This window comes from Nycticebus coucang, chromosome 24 (genome assembly GCF_027406575.1).
Source record: "Nycticebus coucang isolate mNycCou1 chromosome 24, mNycCou1.pri, whole genome shotgun sequence".
NCBI lineage: Eukaryota > Metazoa > Chordata > Mammalia > Primates > Lorisidae > Nycticebus > Nycticebus coucang.
The window spans coordinates 30,267,310-30,286,170 of NC_069803.1; the positions used below are offsets into that span (position 1 = coordinate 30,267,310).

The following is an 18,861-nucleotide window of genomic DNA, read 5'->3' on the forward strand; positions in this document are numbered from 1 at the left end:
AAAGGGAGAAAGGGAGAAATTAGAAGACTCCTAGTTTCTAGAAGAATAAATGTATAAAGCTCAGCTGTTCCTGTCCCTGCTCTCCAACAGCATTGTACCTCCACCATCTCAGCCATGTAGCAATGATCTACTTGAAAAATCTCTACTGTAGCTGGGCGCGGTGGCTCACACCTGTAATCCCAGCACTCTGGAAGGCCAACGTGGGTGGATTACCTGAGCTCAAGAGTTCGAGAACAACCTGAGCCAGAGCAAGACCTCCTCTCTAAAAATAGCCGGGCATTGTGACGGGCACCTGCCTGTAGTCCCAACTGCTTGGGAGGCCGAGGCAAGAGAATCACTTGAGCCGGAAGAGTCTGAGATTGCTGTGAGCTATGATGCCACAGCACTCTACTGAGGGCAACAAAATCGAGTTCTGTCTCAAAAAAAAAATCTCTCCTTCAGGTAATCCACATTTCCCATGGGAGCTAATTTCAGGGTGCACCAACCAAAGCAAGAGAGGACAAATGATTATTAAATTGATGTGGCCACCAACTCCCTCCCCACTCTGCACAGAGTCCATTCAAGTCTCCAAAATGCTGCTATAAAAGTTATTATTACTGAGTTATTACCATTTTTTCTTCCTATCCAAATAGCCTTTCTTATTAAATGAAAGACTGTTTTCTTGTGCTCCATCCTTAAATTAGACAAAGCATGACTGATGTGTTTCCTTATAAAAATGTTTTCATGAATGCATTGAATTATAAATTTAAAATGAGAATAATAAAGAAAATCTTGTTTGCAGTTACCCATCATTTCAGAGTCCATCCAAACATCTCCAAGAGATGGTGCTCCCACTTCCAGAGGCAGTCTTTCAATTTTTTAAAAAATGTTTTCCATGTAGGACTTTCTAAATCTTCTCTTCTTCAGGCCCTATCACCCTGCCTCCTCTAACTTCATCTCATTTTAATTATTCTTGCTGTTTATTTCTTCCTTCTTTAAAAATATATTTAATAGATTTCTATAATGCCTTCCCAGAGAGCAAGAGGCTGTGTGGAAAACATCTAAATAACACAAAAGCTTTATGAGCTGGAAAGAAATGTAAATGTCAGAATGAGAAAAATGCAGCAGGAAGAGTGAATATGGCAGGAACGAGGCCCAGAGAGGAGCAAGGGCTCAGCGTGGTGAGCCTCAGGGTCTGAAGTCAGCGCTTCAGAGATGGAGGATCAGAATAAGTTTGTCCACGTGCCCCGAATCCACAAAGCCCCTCGATGGTGCCACTCAGGAAAGGGTCACAAGCTTCCACCCCTACAGGACAGTCTTGTGGTTCACAGTTCCAGGCCTGACGGTCTCTTCCTGGTCCTCTGGTCTCTGGTTGATGTGGGATAACCGAGTTGGGTTGGACTGGAAAGCGTCATCTGATCTTGAACATTTCCAAGGATGAAGGCTTTGTGGTGTTCTTAGTAATCTATCTTCTTTAGCACCCTGCCCTCCTTCCCACCCCAGCTAAGGCCAGGCCCACAAGGAATCTCAGCTCCCAAAGGAGTTTGCCAAGGGAGCCTGATGAAGGTCACACCCGAATGTCCCTTCTGAGTCCTTTTGTACAGTCTCCTGTGACTGCCTCCCACCATCCCAGGGGCTAACAGTGGCTGGAGAGTGCCCTGAGGGACTCTTAGATTTAAACTTCGTTTTATTTATGGCAGTCACATTTTCAAAGTGACCAAAATTGGACTAGATCACTTCTAAAGTCCCTTCAAACTCTGATGTTCTGCGATTCTCTTCTGTCAACCAAAACAGAAAGAAAAGAGTTATTACAGGTTGCTTCTTGTAAGCATTAACCTCAAATAGTATTTCAGTAGAAGAGGCCAGCAGACACTTGGCACCGTTGGGGTGCTTTTTAATTCAGTTTGGTTCTGGTAGCCAAACCTCAACAAGGAAGATGAAGGAGGAGCGTCAGAGAGGGTAGGACCCAGTGTGACTGAGGGTGGCCTTTGGTGTCTTGCAAACTGGAACATAGTAGAAGACATGACACCACACAGGGAGATTTTTACCAGCGCACAAGATACCAGAACAAAAGGATATTCTTGAAAAACAAAGATAAATAAAAGGAATGTACGCCGTGTGTTACATCTTATAGATAGTAAGCCTCTAAAGAAATTGCCCGAGAGGCCTGGGCTGAAAACATAAATAGATTCATGGTAAATTTATTTTGTTTGTTAAAGAAAAATAAGCAATGTTGGTGGTACATGCTTTGCAATGTTTTGCAGGGTCTTCCATGGGCAAAAGTCATTGCACATGGTAGAAAATTTTGGATATTGTCCAAAAAATGTAATGAGTGCCTAGAGCAGCAGTTCTCAACCTGTGGGTCACGAGCCCTTGGGGTCGAACGACCCTTTCACAGGGGTCGCCTAAGACCATCCTGCACATCAGATACCAGATATTTACATTACCATTCTTAACAGTAGCAAAATTACAGTTATGAAGTAGCAACAAAATAATTTTATGGTTGGGAGTCACGACAACATGAGGAACTGTATTAAAGGGTCGTGGCATTAGGAAGGTTGAGAACCCCTGGCCTAGAGGGAGCTGCTATTAACTTTCGGGCGTATTTTTTAAGTGTTATTGCCAGTGCCCATTAAACAGAGTCGGACAACACATACCTTTGAATATACTGATTGTTCACTTAGGATTGCTGCATTCCAATATTGCTGCATTCCAATATCACGAGAAACAAAGTTACGTGATTTTAATGACTACATAATATTTCATCTTTAGAAATTGCCAGTTCTTCAGCCATTTCCTTGTCTAAGAACATTTAGATATTTAGATGATTTCCTCTTTCTCATGATCATTGTAAATGACATTGTAGTAGGCATCTTTATGTATCAGTAGTCACCCACCTTTAAAATATTTGATTATTTTCTCAAACAGTTGAGATTAATGTCATAAAGAATACTGAGAGCTTTTTATTCAAAAGATAGTCCTAGGGCTGCTGTGCACCTGACCCAGCCTGGTGTGTTCCTGTAAGAAAGGAACATGTTTGGAACATGTTTAATCTGCCCCTAACTGCGCTTCTGGGAGGTGACACTGCAGAACTCTACGATACTGAGGGCATGTAGAACTCATCTCCGAGCTGGTGCTGGGGCTGCAGATCAGAGTGACCCTGTTGGGACAGCTGGCGCACTCGCACACTCCCTGATGGGCTTCCTTGAAGCTCTTGGTCAGTGGAGTGCCCACAGTGCAGATTTAAGTATCTTCAATCTCTGGTCCCCCACTTGAGTGATTTCCTGTTGAACTGTTTATATTTGCCCAAAAGTTAAATACGGTTACTTTCTACCTTTCAGATCCCCAGAAACCACATTGAATTGAAGGCTGATCCTCTGTAGGAAATCCTGGCCTTTCTTTGACGTGTGAATTTGTTGTTGTTGTTGTTGTTGTTTTATTATTACTGAGACAGTCTCACTTTGTCACCCTCAGTAGAGTTCGTGGCGTCATAGCTCACAGCAACCTCAAACTCTTGGGTTCAAGCCATTCTCTTGCCTCAGCCTGAGTAGCTGGGACTACAGGTGCCCACCACAACACCCGGCTGTGACCTGTGAATTTGAAAAGAGGTGGGCCGCGGCGGCGCCTGTGGCTCAAGGAGTAGGGCGCCGGTCCCATATGCCGTAGGTGGCGGGTTCAAACCCAGCCCCGGCCAAAAAAAACCACAAAAAAAAAAAAAAAAAAAAAAGATTTATGAAAAGAGGTGGGCTGTCTGCCCTGCCACAGCCTCTGAAGAGTTACGCCTTGAGCTCCTTCCCGTGGGACTTTATAGTTCAGAGCTAAGTCACATCTCCTGGTTGGTCCTTGCTTCTCTGTGCCATTGTTGTAACTGTGCCCATTGGTCTGTCTCTGAGCCCTGCCTTGACTGGGTCAACTGGCTAGGTCTGCTGTCCCCAGGGAAGGTTCCCTTTTTCATTGAATAAGAGAACTGTTTCTTCTTTGTTTTGTTAACTATGTGATTTACATAACATGTGGGGCCAATGTTTGCAAATATGGGAAAAATTTCAGAAGTACTGTGACCTTCTGTGATGGCATTGCTTTCCGATCTCGTCACCTGTGTAAGTGCAGTTCTGTGAGTTGTGACAGACACGGACAGCAGTGTCACAGCTGACAAACCCAGGGGTGCAGATGAGAGCTTCCTGTGGCCGGACGCTTTCACCCTCCTGGGTAAACACATTTGGACTGGCGGCAAGTGTGCGCTTTGTGAGAAACTGCTTTCCTGGGGCTCTGCCGTTCTGAGTGCTTTTTGTTTATGGCCCCTACTTAGCATTTCTTTTCTCTGCCTCCTCACCTCTCTTCATCCCCTAAAATGCTTGCCCCTCACAATGTGTCAGTCTGTAGTCAGAGACAAGGCCAGAGTTTATGCATTGAGAGGAACTAGGACCAGGTGTCCTCACATGACCACTAAGGAGGGAAGGGCTCAGGACTGAAAGATCCTTCTAGAAGAATTTGGAAACCACAAGTTCTTCTGTGACTACAGTGATACCAGTAACTTCAAGTGGCTTGAGGCCGACCACAACTTACGAAACATGATTAGATTTGATCTGCCCAATAACTTTGTAAAGCCTGCGTTCTATCACTATCCCCATTTTATCGACAGTGAGACTGGATTAAGAAAGTGTATGTGAGTTATCCAAGGTCCACGGCCAGATAGCAACAGAACTGGGATTGGGCCTCAGCTTCCCTGACCACTGCCCCTGGGCTCAGTCTGCTGGTAAGGATCATTGTCACTGCGTGTTGACGCCACGTGTGAGCTGGGGCTGCAAATATACCTGTTGTTTCTGGTTTGTACATAACCAGTGGCTGTGTACCAGGGTCCTGCCCGTCAGGTGAGTCCTTAGGGTCTTGCCCAAGGTTATGGAGCCCGTTGCGGCTGGGCTGGACCCGGAGCCTCTGACTGCAAGCCCTGTGCCCCTGCATCTCCTCCACCTGGAGAAACAGACACTCCCTTTTAACTGCAGAGAGAGGAGGAGGTGGCACTTTCTCCTCAACTAGTGACTTAGGCGGGTGAGCTCAGGGTAGGAGCAGAACAGACAAAAGCCAAACTGAAGAGCTTAGACACAGTTGTGGAGGTGAGTTATCTCCGATGGTCTGGGCAGGAGAGGGAATCTCTGGGTGACACGCCCACGGCAACATGCAGATGATAACACCCTGAGCAACCCGGGGCTGGGACACAGCCACCCTGGCACTTCCTCCCATTAGTGTCTACACAGGGAGCATGTCCAAAAGTCAGCCTGTGGTCAGACCCCGTACTAGCACCAAAAAGCAAAATTAAAGCAACAGAAAAGGGAAACACCCCTCGGTTGTATTTCATTCCAGTCCACAGGCCGCCTGTCCTCTCTGCCCCCGTCTATAAACCGTCACCCAGTCCTGCTGGGCCTCAGTGCTGAAATAGCCTCTTAAGTCACGTCGGTCCCCACCAGCACGCTGGGCCGTGCGCCTTGTCTCACGGCAGTGGGCTCAGAGGTCACCTCTCTGCACGCTCACTGCCTCCTCGCCAGCCCCTTCGTGCCCCACGGCCAGAGTGATCTCTGTAAATTGCCAAGCCTGAGGGAGCCAGCGCCCCGCTCTGATGAAGCCCCTTCAGTGGTGTGCCACTGTCTGCGTGGGGCCCTCCTTCCCCCGTGGCAGGGCCTGGGACGAGCACCCTCTGGGCGCAGGGTCACTCCTGGCACCACTGCGTCCCCGCCCTGGCCGGGGACACCATGTCTCCTTGCTGTATAGACCTTGTCACCAGCTTATGGTCCATTGCTGTAGGCCAGCCCCACATCCATTTGTGTTCACCACTGAATTTCTAGTGACTATCACAGGAAAGGCTCTTAATAGGTGCTGAACGCTGTCCTTGTCTGCCGAATTGGCAAGGTAGCCTCGCAAACAAGATTTCATCAAGAATTTGTTCATGTTTTAAGATAGATAATATTGGTCAAAAATGTTTTTTATTTTGATTTTCATTTATTGCCTTAGTGTGCCTGTCGTTTTCTGTGTTTTAAGAGACAACATCTTGATCTGTTGCTCAGGCTGGAATGCAGTGGGGTCCTCATAGCTCAGAGAAACCTTTAACTCCTGGGCTCAAGGGATCCTCCTGCCTCAGCCTCCCAAGTAGCTGGGACTGCAGGCACGTGCCACAATGCCTGGCTAGATTTTCTACTTTTTGGAGAGATGGGGGTCTCACTATGTTAGACTGCTCTCAAACTCCTAACTGCAAGTGATCCTCCCACTCCATCCTTCCAAAGTGCCGGGAGGAGCCACTGCACCTGTCTCCGTCATAACTAATAAACTACTTTTTTAGTGGACTGTCATCTTTTGCCTTTAGAGTAGTCTTCCCATTGATCTCACTTTGGATCTCAAGCTCCAGAATTGCGTAGGCTAAAAGTCTTAGAAAAACGATGGGCTTTGTCAGTGTACATTTTCTATTTCATTGTATGCCTGTAGCTTGCAGACATAGGCGGTGTTCTGTATATTTTGTTTATTTATTTATTATATATTATTTTCATTTGAAAGGCAGGTATCTACAGTAGACAGTTTTGGGAGGAAAGGAAAAAACACTACCACTCAAACTCAGCCTCTGTTATAACTTTGGTATGGTAACTTTTGGTCATTTTTAACACACAATATACATAAAATTTTGTGTCCTGTTTCTTTTCCCTAAAGAACCTTATTGTTGATGGATCTAAGCATTATGTTGCATGTGGCATGGGATTTATTTAGTTCAGTAACATTCATTGTACCAGGCACCATTCTGTAAGCCTAAATACCATTCAAAGAAAAGATGCAGATTTGGTCCCTGGACTTCTGTGGCTCAAAGGAGTAGGGCGCCAGCCGCATACGCCGGAGGTGGCGGGTTCAAACCCAGCCCCGGCAAAAAAGAAATAAATAAAAAGACCTTAGTTAGGACTCTCTTGGTGGCAAATTTTGCTTCATGGATTTATTTTTCAGCAACTCTTCTCCCTCCCAAAAGCCATACAGGGAGGGGCTGCTCTTTACCAGGTCAAGGGAGGATGGGGCTGGGCAGCTGTCAGGGAGAGTCCTGGCAGAGTCACCCTTAGGTGCATGGTGTTTTAAGGAAGAGCAAGGAGCTGGGAACAGGGCAGCAGAGTGAGGGGAGAGGCTAGGAGGAGCTGAGGCCAGTGAGGCCCTTCACCCTACCTTTGTCACCCCCTGGATGAGGAGCTTTGTACTGGAGCCCCGAAGCTTTCTTCCAGACACATGTCTGATGTTTTCATAAAGTGCTGGCTCCTTCTGTGGAAACACGCGGGAACATGGCTGGCCACACCTTGTGGTGTCACAGACTCAGAGCTGGTTGTCCCCGTTCCAGGAAACTAGGCATATTTCACACATTTGAAAGATCGTGTAACCTAAATTTCTTATTTCTTTATCTTTGACTTATTTGAGGCAATCGTTCCTCTCTGAAAATAACAACCAAACGTGTTTTCAAGTTGCACGAAACCTGGAACCTAGTAAGGCTTACTGTCAGTCTGTAATCGTTAAGCATGTTTCAACCTCTGACAATTCTAGAAGCCAGGGGTTTTTCTCTTGCTGGGGGAGGCTACCCTAATTATAATCTTTCTGGAATTGCTTTACGGTTAGATCTGATGTATGCCAAGCTTAGATCCCATTAGCAGGCTTAAAACATTTATTTCAGAAAGAACAAACTGTTACAGGTTGCTTTGGGTAATTGATGTCTTTTGTTTTCTTCCTGTTGCAGGAGGAGACATCGCAGCTTTCCCAGATCGGGAGGAAAAATATGGAATGTGTTTTACCGCTGACTGAACACAACCAAATGAACTTTACTGACAGGAGTTTGAAAACCAGCAGTTAGCAGTTTGTTCAGGCTCTAACACTGTCCAGCACTTTCCAGAGCAAACTCAACTGTTTACAAGAACTCTCGGCCTTACCAAGTTTATAACCTCAAGCTTTGTTTATTTAAAATATTTCAGCAAAAGAGAAGTACCTGGAAACCACTTTCCAAAATGGCCATGGAAGAGTATTTGTGGATGGTCATCTTGGGTTTCATCATAGCTTTTATCTTGGCATTTTCTGTCGGTGCAAATGATGTGGCCAACTCGTTTGGGACCGCCGTGGGCTCTGGCGTGGTGACCTTGAGGCAGGCGTGCATCCTGGCTTCCATATTTGAAACCACCGGCTCCGTATTATTGGGAGCCAAAGTAGGAGAGACCATTCGAAAAGGCATCATTGACGTGAACCTGTACAACGAGACTGTGGAAACCCTGATGGCCGGGGAAGTTAGTGCCATGGTCGGTAGGTAGCTTTCTTCTTTTTTTTTTTGAGACAGAGTCTAACTCTGTTGCCCAGGCTAGAGTGCCATGGCCTCAGCCTAGCTCACAGCAACCTCAGACTCCTGGGTTCAGGCAATCCTCCTGCCTCAGCCTCCCGAATAGCTGGGACGACAGGCACCTGCCATGATGCCCAACACTTGTTTTCTGTTTTTAGTACAGATGGGGCCTTGCTCTTGCTCAGGCTGATCTCAAACTCCTGAGCTCAACGGATCCACCGACCTCAGTCTCCCCGAGAGCTGGGATCAGAGGCATGAGCCACCCTGCCTGGCCTATAGCTTTCTTTACCCCAGTGGGACACACCTGTCCACCAGTCTGATCCCACCCAGTACTTTGGTCATGTATTCATAAATGTGATTTTTGCTTTGACCTTTCAAAGCCTGGCCCAATGTTTTATACCTACTGTCTTTATTTTTGCTCTCTGAATATTAATTTGATTGCAATTTTTAAAGTGTTTAAATAGCAAGTAAACATTCATTTTCTCAAAGGTTTAGCCAACTTAGTTGTTCAAATGGATTTTGGTTAAGTGGATACTTTCACAAAATACAGAAAAAGATCTTTATAGAACAGCTTTTTATGGTTTCAGGGTTAAGAGTTATTAAAGAAATAACACCTCTCAATGAATGTGTTTTTAAGGTTTACTTATGACATTTCCTTGAGCAGTGATTTATGTTTTTTCTTAAGATTTTTCATCAGTTAGAACACGTGCAATGTTTTGAAAACTTGAATGTCAAAAAATAACATGTATTAATTTAACTTTTATATTCTCTGTTTGAGTTCTCAGTTTAGATTCAGTGACTAAGTGCTTATGTTTCAAGAAATTATGATCTCCTGTGTTATTTGTAATCCTTTTGTTGGCTTTTGTTTGGATTTTCTGATTCTACCTCTGGGACCTCCATTCAGTGTATTTGTTTTGTTTTCTGGCCAAAAAATAATATGTAGTCGCCTGGTTATAGGATAGCCCATTATTGACAGTCACAAGTTGTCTAAATGAAGAGAAGTATTGAGGGAGTGACCCTGAGTGAGCAGAAGAACATTCCAGGCAGAAACGTGGGAACGTTCAGCTGACAGGGCTCTTTCTGTGCTTGCTTCTAGATCAGTGGTTCTCAAGCTTCCTAATGCTGCAATGTATTTTCATTGTTAAAAAGAGGTCACGACCCACAGGTTGAGAACCGCTGCTCTAGACAGAGATGATGTCACAGCAGACAGCTGCTCTATGTGGCTAATTTAGGGGTAATTTGGTTCAGGGGAAGGGGGTCAGAGAGGAACCCTGCCACCTGCTCTCCGCAGGACGTGGCTTTTTGTAGGAGGAGTCCTGAAGGGTGCCGGGAATACAGTCCACAGGTTCCTGGGGATCTATTTTGTCACCAGTTTCTTAAGCAGCTGGAATGTGGCACTTATTTGCCAAATTTAAGATGGCAGATCTTAGTTTGACAAATTGTTGAGGCATCTGACCAGAAGCAGCCGTGTGCCCTGAGAGGAGATTCGATGTTTGGCTAAGCAGACTGGGAGCAGATACTGAAGAGCTCCTGTCTCAGCTTGACATTCTGTGCTGCAAAGACCTGAGGCTCAAGGACACTTTGATTCCAACGGCTATTGTCATTACTGAATTTTACTTGCCTTTGCTGAACGTATGTTTCTCAGCATCATCAGATGTAATTGAAATTTCCCTTAGAAATATAACCATTATGGCTCGGTGCCTATAGCTCAGCGGCTAGGGCGCCAGCCACATACACCGGAGCTGGCAGGTTCGAATCCAGCCTGGACCAACTACAACCAAAAAATAACTGGGCATTGTGGCAGGTGCCTGTAGTCCCAGCTACTTGGGAGGCTGAGGCAAGAGAGTCGCTTAAGCCTGAGAGTTTGAGGTTGCTGTGAGCTGTGACGTCACGGCACTCTACCGAGGGTGACATAGTGAGACTCTGTCTCCAAAAGAAAGAAAGAAAGAAGTGTAACCAATTATCTGTAAAATTCACTCTCTTGTTAGTCATGATAGACATCCAAGATTTAATTATATTAAGCTAAAATTAAGATTTTTTTTCAGTCAGGATGATGTGGGTAAAATAAAGAGACAAAACTAAATTTTAACTGAAGTTGTTCCTTTGTTGGTTAAAACTTTTGAGGGCGGGGGTGCCTGTTTAGGAGACTGTTTGGCCCCGCTGCTGAAGGCCCCTGGGAGGTGGACGGTTTTCTGAACCTCCAGCTTCTCCCACGGACAGGAGAGCTTGTCCAGTTTTTCAGTTTTTCCCACCCCTGGCCTTGGGCTCTTTACTGAAAAAAAATGAAGGATCCTTACCTCAACTAGAATTTGGGTTTACCAAAGCAATTTGAGGTTTTGCTTGAATAACTTGATTTTGTTTGCTTTGGTCTCTTTATTTTACTTATTTATTTATTTTGGTATGTGGTTAGATGACTCTCAAAGCCTATTTTGTTGGGAATTTGTGTGAGTTAACCTAGATTTTTTAAATTGGGTTCTTTGCGATGGAAGCTATGTAAATTTAAGAGGGTGGTACAATTACTATATTATAGCCTAAACCAAGGCGGATTCTGTACAGATGCCTGAATCTGTCTTCCTCTTCTAAATTCAACACCCATTTCTTCATTCTCTTCTGCTTCATTTTTCCCTTTTCCCTTTAATAACTTCTCAAGCCCGTGGGTCTCTCTCTGCTTTCGGATACCTGTGTCTGAGTGCAGATGGAAGGTCGCAGATGCCGGCTAAAACTCCTGAATTAGTCATCTTCTGAGATCCTTGCTCAGCCCTAGAGCAACCTCAATCCACCTGTGGGGACCCAGCTGTGGTTTCAAAAGTCTGGATTCAACACTTCAGTCTCCTTGCAGAAATTCCCACCCCCGTGTGAAATCACCGCTCCCTGAACCCCCTTGGGAAGTGCACAGTCCCGTCCAGCTCCCTGCACTCCCAGAGCTCCAGGTCCTCCAGCCACACTCTTTGCTGCCCACGCGTCTCTCCCTGGTGATCCTCCCAGAGCCTTCCCTCTGCCATTTCTGTCCCCTTCCCAGGGACCGTGGCCTCAGGGACGCCCATCTCCCCACCTTCCCTGGTTTTATTGTCTTGCATCCTTATCCCGTGCTTAATCCCTTTCCTCTTTGTAGGCTGTCATTATCTTACATTCAATTATCTCTGTCTTTTTCCCACTGCTCTTTTTGACATTGAACCTGCCGGGCCCCCATGCAAATGTCTCTGCCTCACCCACCCTTCTGCAGCCGCTCTTCCCTCCTCCCTCCCCTGACAGGCAGGCAGTCCCCTGCTCTCTGCCTCTCACTACAACTCTGGGACATACTGTACAAAGTCAGCCAGAGAAAGGATAGCCGCTTTCAGGAAGGAGAAATCTCATGGTCTGAGTCCAACCGGGAATCTGTCCCATTCTGTCATTAGATTATTTTAATTGCTGCAGGAATATGAATCACAATTTGCTTTTTAAGTTACAGTTCTGTGTACTCCAAACGCTGGCTTTACTTTTAAAACAGCTAGTCCCTGAGGAGCCCTGGGCTCAGATGTGGAGGCTTAAGGGCCTGTCCGCAGGGAAGTCTGGGGCTGCCACCAGGCCTCTCACTGGTCTGGGGCGGCACGGGGCTGGGCCCTTCTCCTCCCAGCGCATACTCTAGGGATAGACACAGGTCACAACGGCTCAGCTCAAAGGTCAGTGCGCCTGGCACTCCTGGAGGGGCTGTCCGTGTTGCTTCACACACTGGGACCAGTTACAGCCGTGAATGACCCTTCTGCAGCTCAGATATCTTTGAAGGAAAGGCCAGGAGTCTGCTTAAAATTGTTGCTGCTGCCAAGCAACCAGGTTTCCAGAATTAACGTTGGGGATTAATAATGTGCCCAAGCTCATCAGCCGAACCCTTTGTTCCCTTACAGTTCTGTAGGGGCTTTTCAGCAACTGTTTCTGAAAGTGATCTCTCCCAGCTGATGCTTTTAATACTCACTGCAGAATTTGATCTGCTTATAAAAATACCTGACATGAACTATAGCCTAGAAAAACATTAAGCCTAGAAAAGGCCAGTGCAATTGAGGTGGAAGAACGTGAAGCCCAAACTGAGGGATCCTCGTCATCGTCTTCTTTTTATTTTTGGAGACAGAGTCTCACTTTCTGCTCAGGCTAGAGTGCCCCCCTGGCATCACAGCTCACAGCAACCTCAAACTCCTCGACTCAAGCCATCCTCCTCCCTCAGCCTCCCAAGGAGCTGGGACTACAGGTGCCTACCACAATGCCTGATTCGTTTTTCTAATTTTAGTCGAGACAGGGTCTTGCTCTTGCTTAGGCTGATCTCAAAGTCCTGAGCTCAAGGAATCCTCCTGCCTCGACCTCCCGGAGTGCTGGGATCACAGGCATGAGCCACTGTGACCAGCTAAAGCAGCGGTTCTCAACCTGTGGGTGATGACCCACAGCAACTATATTAAAGGGTCACGGCAGGAGGAAGGTTGAGAACCGCTGAGCTAAAGGGATCTTCTTAGTGACTGAGAATGAATCAAAGGCCTGGCGTGCTGGGCAGGGTCTGAGCACAGATGCCCACGTGGGTGAAACGTCACAGTGGTTTCTCATAGGAGATGAACAGGCAGACGACCAGCACAGTATTGCCCTGTCCTCTTAGGTGACATCACCAGTGTCTTGTCCTCCTCCGTCAGCGACTGTCAGGCGTAACCAGAGAGAACACTTCTCTCCCCGTGTCGCCTTTCTTACTGTTCTGTGTCATTTAGAGCCTTTGATTTTTTTGCTTGGTTTTGGTCGCACCTCACACCAGAATGAGTGAGAGCCTCGTCCTCCCCTCACCTGAATGTGACAGGCGGCTCACACCTACCACCCGGGGACACTGGTCCGTAAAGGGGCCAGTTGTCCCTTCCATGGGGAGCAAGGGAGAGCCCTTCCCTCCGCCACAGCGAACCAGGTGATTTTTTTGTGAGGACTGCAGTGCTTTGTGAAGAAACCATCTATCCAAAATTAAGCCCCAGGAGCTGTCACCGAGCGCGGCAGTTGAGACCTCTCCCCTTAGCGGCTGGGACCCTGCACTCCGTATCTGATTCTCTCCCTTCTGCCTTCCACAGGGTCAGCTGTCTGGCAGCTGATCGCATCTTTCCTGAGACTTCCCATCTCAGGAACCCACTGCATCGTCGGTTCCACCATCGGGTTCTCGCTCGTGGCGATCGGTACAAAAGGAGTGCAGTGGATGGAGCTGGTCAAGATCGGTAATCGCCAACGTCCTTTACCTACAGGAAGAGAAGTTTATGCCTTCTAGATTGTTTTATTAAATATTACTTTTATATTTTTTCCTTCAAATGTTAATGTTTAGAAGATCTGTACAGTATGGTAATACATTTTCCCTTAAAATTCCTGTCAGTGGAGATGGTGACCTGTTAGGTGTTGGGTTTTTTCTTTGAGACAGAGTATCACTCTATTACCCGTGGTAGAGTGCTGTGGTGTCCCAGCTCACAGCAACCTCAAACTCTCAGGCTTAAGCAAGTCTCTTGCCTCAGCCTCCCAAGTAGCTGGGAGTACAGGCACCGGCCACAACGCCCGGCTATTTTTTTGTTGTAGTTGTCATTGTCGTTTAGCAGGCCCAGGACGGTTTTGAACCCACCTGCCTCCGTGTATGTGGCCGGCACCCTAACCACTGAACTACGGGCACCAAGCCAGGCATTCATTTTTTAACTCCATCCTTCTAAGATGTTAGATTGTCATCTAGTTTTGAAAATCACATTCTGTTCCTCTCAGGCAGGAGAGAAATTTGAAATTTATTTTAAATTTTATTTTTAAAATCAAAGGTCAGAGAAAGACGAGGCTCGAGTAAGGAAAGTGGTTCGAACCCATGAGATAATTCCTGTTGTGGGGAAACCTCTGAGTGAGCCCCAGAACTTAGCTCCCTGCACCTGAGGGCTCACCGGGTCCGCCCCTGGGGAGGATGCTCTGCCCAGTGTTCCTTCGGGGTTACAGGCCTGCCCCCTTCCCTCTATCAGCTAACCTCCTGGCTCTGCTTTTGGCAAGAGGTGAATCCATTCAACCTCGTAAATACTGTGCCTTGTGAAAAATACTCTGATCCTGTCTCCATCCACTGGGTTACTTGTTTTTGTTTTTGTTTTGTTTTGTTTTTTTACTGGAATCCCAGTGTGTTAAGAGCTCTGGGTCAACTGGGTCCTTACCTGCCAAGCAGGGACACAGACTACCGGCAAAATCACTTTCCATCCCAGGCTTCTGGACAGTGATCTCGACTCTGGCTGCACTTTAGAATTACCTGGGGAAGCAATTTAAAACTACCAGAGCCCAGGCGCCATTCAGTCCTTTTAAATGAGAATTCTGGGGGTGGAGCCAGAGCATAAGTAGTTCCGAACTGAACTCCCCAGATGGCTCTGATATGCAGCCGGAGTTGAGAACTACTTGGCTGGAGACTGACTCTCAGGGCTTCAGTCCTTAGATGTCAGGAATGAAAGTACCAGGCTGGGCTTGGGAGATGAAATGGAAGCTGGCCCATCTTTTACGTAACCCTCCCTGTTGGGACAAGAGCAGGCTCTCCGTGTGTTTTGATAAGAATAGTGGGCCAGGGGCTTCTGGGGGCCTGGTCATTGCTGGAAGGACCAGTCGCGTGTGACTGTGTGTCTGAGTACAGCTATAAATGTGCAAAGGTCAGCCCTGCCCCGTCACAGGGCTTGTTAGATTCTGAGTTAAGGTAAATACTTCTGGGAATGTTTATTAATATATATAATATACTGGGTTATCATTGTGTTCTGTAAGTATGACCATAAACAGGTCTGGGTTGTGACATTCATTAGACTTTTTTTAATCATTCAGTTGCTTCTTGGTTTATATCTCCACTGTTGTCTGGTTTCATGTCGGGCGTGCTGTTTGTGCTGATCAGAATTTTCATCTTAAATAAGGTAAGTGAGACTATTTGGGTTTTTAATTCAGTTTTAGAACTAATTTTGGTTCTGTTCAATAGAAATGAATAAGGAGAGGGATCAGGGGAGCAGTTGTATTTGCACGTGGTTAAGGCGTGGCACCCGGCAGCCCGGCTCAGATATTATTATAAATGGCCGGAAAGAGCCAGTGTGGGTCCCTAGAGTCTCCCCAGAAACCAGCGTTACAAACAGCATTTCTTGGCTCTCTGCTTTAGTTCATTAGTCAGCACTCCCAGGAGTTACACTCAGATCTCAAAAAGGAAAGATAATTATTTCCTGAATGTTAGATGAGTAGAGATAGTGACTGTCTCACTATTTAATGATAGTCACTAAGCCATTGACTATTATTAAAAACAGGTGGAGCATTTTCTTGCGTAAAGGTGAAGATGTTTTCCTATTTTTGTTAATAGAGAAAGCAATCTGATTCGATTTGAGGGTAAAGACAAGCACACACCCATGAGGGTTGCATTTTGACTAAAAAGCTTAGAACCTACTGAGATCAGTATTCTAGAAACGAAACACAATGGTCTTGTTTTTATTTGACAGTCCAGGGGCTGTTGCAATATTTGATGAGCCACAAAGCTCATCGCCTTTGACCGTCCTGCCTTAGCCCCACGGGACCGGCTGCCTCCTGCTGTGTCCGGGCTGGAGCGCGGCTCTTTCCCCTCAGCGTTGCTCAGCGGCTGTAGAGGGCCCTTTGTCTCGAATAGGATGAACTTGCCATCATCCTGTCTCCCTGTTCCTTCTCCCGGGATCACCCACATGATAGATTATTTGTTTACACCCTGGAAGGCGCCAGCCTCCACCTGGCTCACTTCCTCTGCCTGGCACACTTCCTCAGCCCAGGTGTGGCTCCCTGGGAAGCCTCTCTCTCCCGCCTGCCTCTGGCTGCTCCTACACTCCCAGGGGACTCTGTACCTGCTTGTCACTGCAGTGTGTCGCGTGGTGTTTTATTTCTTGCTTAGTTTCCTGTTCACTATTTGACCTTAAGATCTGTAAGAGTGGAAACCAGGCCTGTTTTGTCACTTTTGTGTCTAGTGCTGTGCTCGGCAGGTACAAGACACTTGTTACAAATTGGGAAGAGGGAAGAATGGATGTTTGGGTGGGTGAGAGGGAAGGAAACGGGGGAGGGAGAGAGAGAAAGGAACAGGAAGAAGAAAGAACACAGGTCAAATGGGACATTTGTCATTTGAGGGTTTTTTTTTTTTTAATTCAGTTTTATTTGGCTGGGGTTGGGTTTGAACTCACCACCTCTGGCCACAGGTGCCACCCCATTTGAGGGTGTTTTTCTTTCTTTTCTTTTTTTTTTTTTTTTTTTTTGAGACAGTCTCCCTCTGTCACCCTGGGTAGAGTGCTGTGGCGTCACAGCTCACAGCAACCTCATACTCTTGGGCACAAGTGATCCTCCTGCCTCAGCCTCAGTAGCTGGGACTACAGGCACCTGCCATAACACCTGGCTAATTTTGGGGGGGGGGGGTCTGGCTCTTATTCAGACTGGTCTCGAACTCCTGAACTCACGGGATCCTCCCGCCTTGGCCTCCCAGAGAGCCAGGATTACCAGCATAAGCCACCGTGCTCATCCCGTCATTTGAGTTTTAAGAATAGGTTATTCGAGAAAACCTAAGGTGATTTCAAAACACAAACTCGGGGCCGTATACCTGCACACATTATTGGTTGGGGGTCTTTCTTCAGCAGTTATTATCCCTGGGAGAGCACTGCTTTGGACAGCAGGGGCAGCAGGCGGTCCAGCCCCAGCGTGCTGTTCTCAGTGCAGCCAGGTCCCTTCGGCGTGCTGACTCTCAGAATATAATACCGGCTGTGTCCCTCAGCCCTGGCCCTGGCCCAGCAGTCTCGGCGTCTACCACCCTTCCCCCTCCCTGCCTGGTCCAGCGTGACTGTCACATGGCCGAGTCACTTTGTCCCCCTTCTTGTGCCATGTCACACCCACCCGGGCTTCTGGATGAGCGCTGATGCTCCCTGAGATTATCCAGAGCCGCGTCTTCATGGCGTGTGCTGTTCTGCAAATACACCTGCTCCCCAGACACACTCGCATTTGGTAGTCGTGTCTTTGAGAGTCTGCTCTCTGCCTCCATCCTTCTGGGGCTCACATCGGTTTTTAAACCCCATGTTCCTGTTGTGGTAGACAGTGTGGTCATGAAAATGTCCTACGGAGTTATTAGAAGTTGGACCCTTTTTTAATTACTTCACCAATATCCGTGCGTCAGCGCTGCACAGAGGAGTTCCTGGCCCCCGTGTTCTGCTTCACGTTTCTCTAAAGATCTGCTTTAAACCCTAATATTTCTCGTATGTTCTCAGAAGTCATTGAACCTAAAACATGTGTGTTGCCATTCTTGTTGAGGTCTTAGACGTAGCCAGTGTTAGCAGAAGCCTAAAGTTGTAAATAAATATTTCAAGGAACCCCAGTTCTTTTGAGCTGTTAATAGTCGAAGGATAACCATAACGCCTTGCCCAGGGTAACACGGCTGGTACATGCTGTGTGGTAGAGTGATACAGAGTCCAGCAGCACCACAGTGGTGTCTAAGTCCCTTGGCTCTTAGAGGATCCTCAGAGATTAGAATCTCTGACTATTGTTGAATGTAGCCTTTTAGGGCCAAAGTGGATGGCCAGTGTAGTGAGCTCCATGCGTTTTGAAAAAGTAAAGGCTGAGCTCTGGACTTGTGTCCCCAGGAACTGACCTGAGCTAACAGTTCCTGTCTGTTTCTGAATCTGATATCAGCTCATGTGACTCTAGCACTTTAATGGGCCTTGTGGCCACAGTCGCCTGCTCTTCAACCTTGAGTGTGTGTGGGTGGGACAGCCCTAGCCGATGCCATTTCACGGGCAGTGACAACGTCAGCTTTTTTGGCCACACTGGGGTTTGGGAAGACTTAGTTGTACGTGCAACACGGTTTTCTGTCGTTCTGCCTATGTTGGCTTCAGACCCTCCTGGAACCCTGACCTCCCACTTTATCTCGTTGCTACACAGGAGGACCCTGTTCCCAATGGCCTCCGGGCACTTCCGGTGTTCTATGCTGCCACGATAGCAATAAATGTCTTTTCCATCATGTACACAGGAGCCCCAGGTAAGAATCCCTTGGAAGCCGGAAGCCGGCAGGCGAGGTGCAGTGAGATCCTAACGGGGTCCTTGTATTTGGTGCTGCTGCTGCTGCTGTTAGTAAAAAGTATCACTGGTGGTCTTCGTGGAGCAGTAAATTCCTTTACTTGTCGCAAAGGGATATGTGAAATACAAAAGCAGCAGACTTTCAAGTTAAAGAAGAAAATTCCCGCCCCCATTCTGGTCTTCCCCCAGCCGTTTTGCCTTTGCAGCTCACTTGGTGTCTCTGAGCCGTAGGACAGAGCTCGGGGGCGAGGAGAGGGTGTGAGCACCTGGTGCCTGCGCAGCCCGGGGAGTTAACCTGGGAACCGGAAGCCGTGCTTTGTTTTTTCAGACACTGAAACCAGCGATGACTCTTTTGCCCCAGAATTACTCCGTTTCTTCCCATTTTGTTGGCTTTTCTCTTGTAAGGGTTTGGAGGGTTTTTTGAAGGGGGAAGAGGAGTTGGTTACGTTCTGTATGTATGGCATTTTTATTCGCATACATTTCCATGTCGATGAACTGATGACATTGTTTTAATTTTT

The 18,861-nt window shown here is 47.0% G+C and overlaps 1 protein-coding gene across 8 annotated transcripts in view; it reads left to right on the forward strand.

The window, feature by feature from the left end:
• SLC20A2 (solute carrier family 20 member 2) overlaps nt 1–18,861 on the forward strand; it is a 98,506-nt gene that overhangs the window by 49,265 nt on the left and 30,380 nt on the right. For all 8 annotated transcript variants that reach the window (XM_053578195.1, XM_053578198.1, XM_053578200.1 and 5 more), the window contains 4 exons: nt 7,724–8,277; nt 13,378–13,518; nt 15,116–15,201; nt 18,209–18,305. In XM_053578195.1, coding sequence (XP_053434170.1) covers nt 7,989–8,277; nt 13,378–13,518; nt 15,116–15,201; nt 18,209–18,305 — 613 coding nt within the window. In that variant the 5' untranslated portion in view covers nt 7,724–7,988. The remainder of the gene's footprint in view (nt 1–7,723; nt 8,278–13,377; nt 13,519–15,115; nt 15,202–18,208; nt 18,306–18,861) is intronic.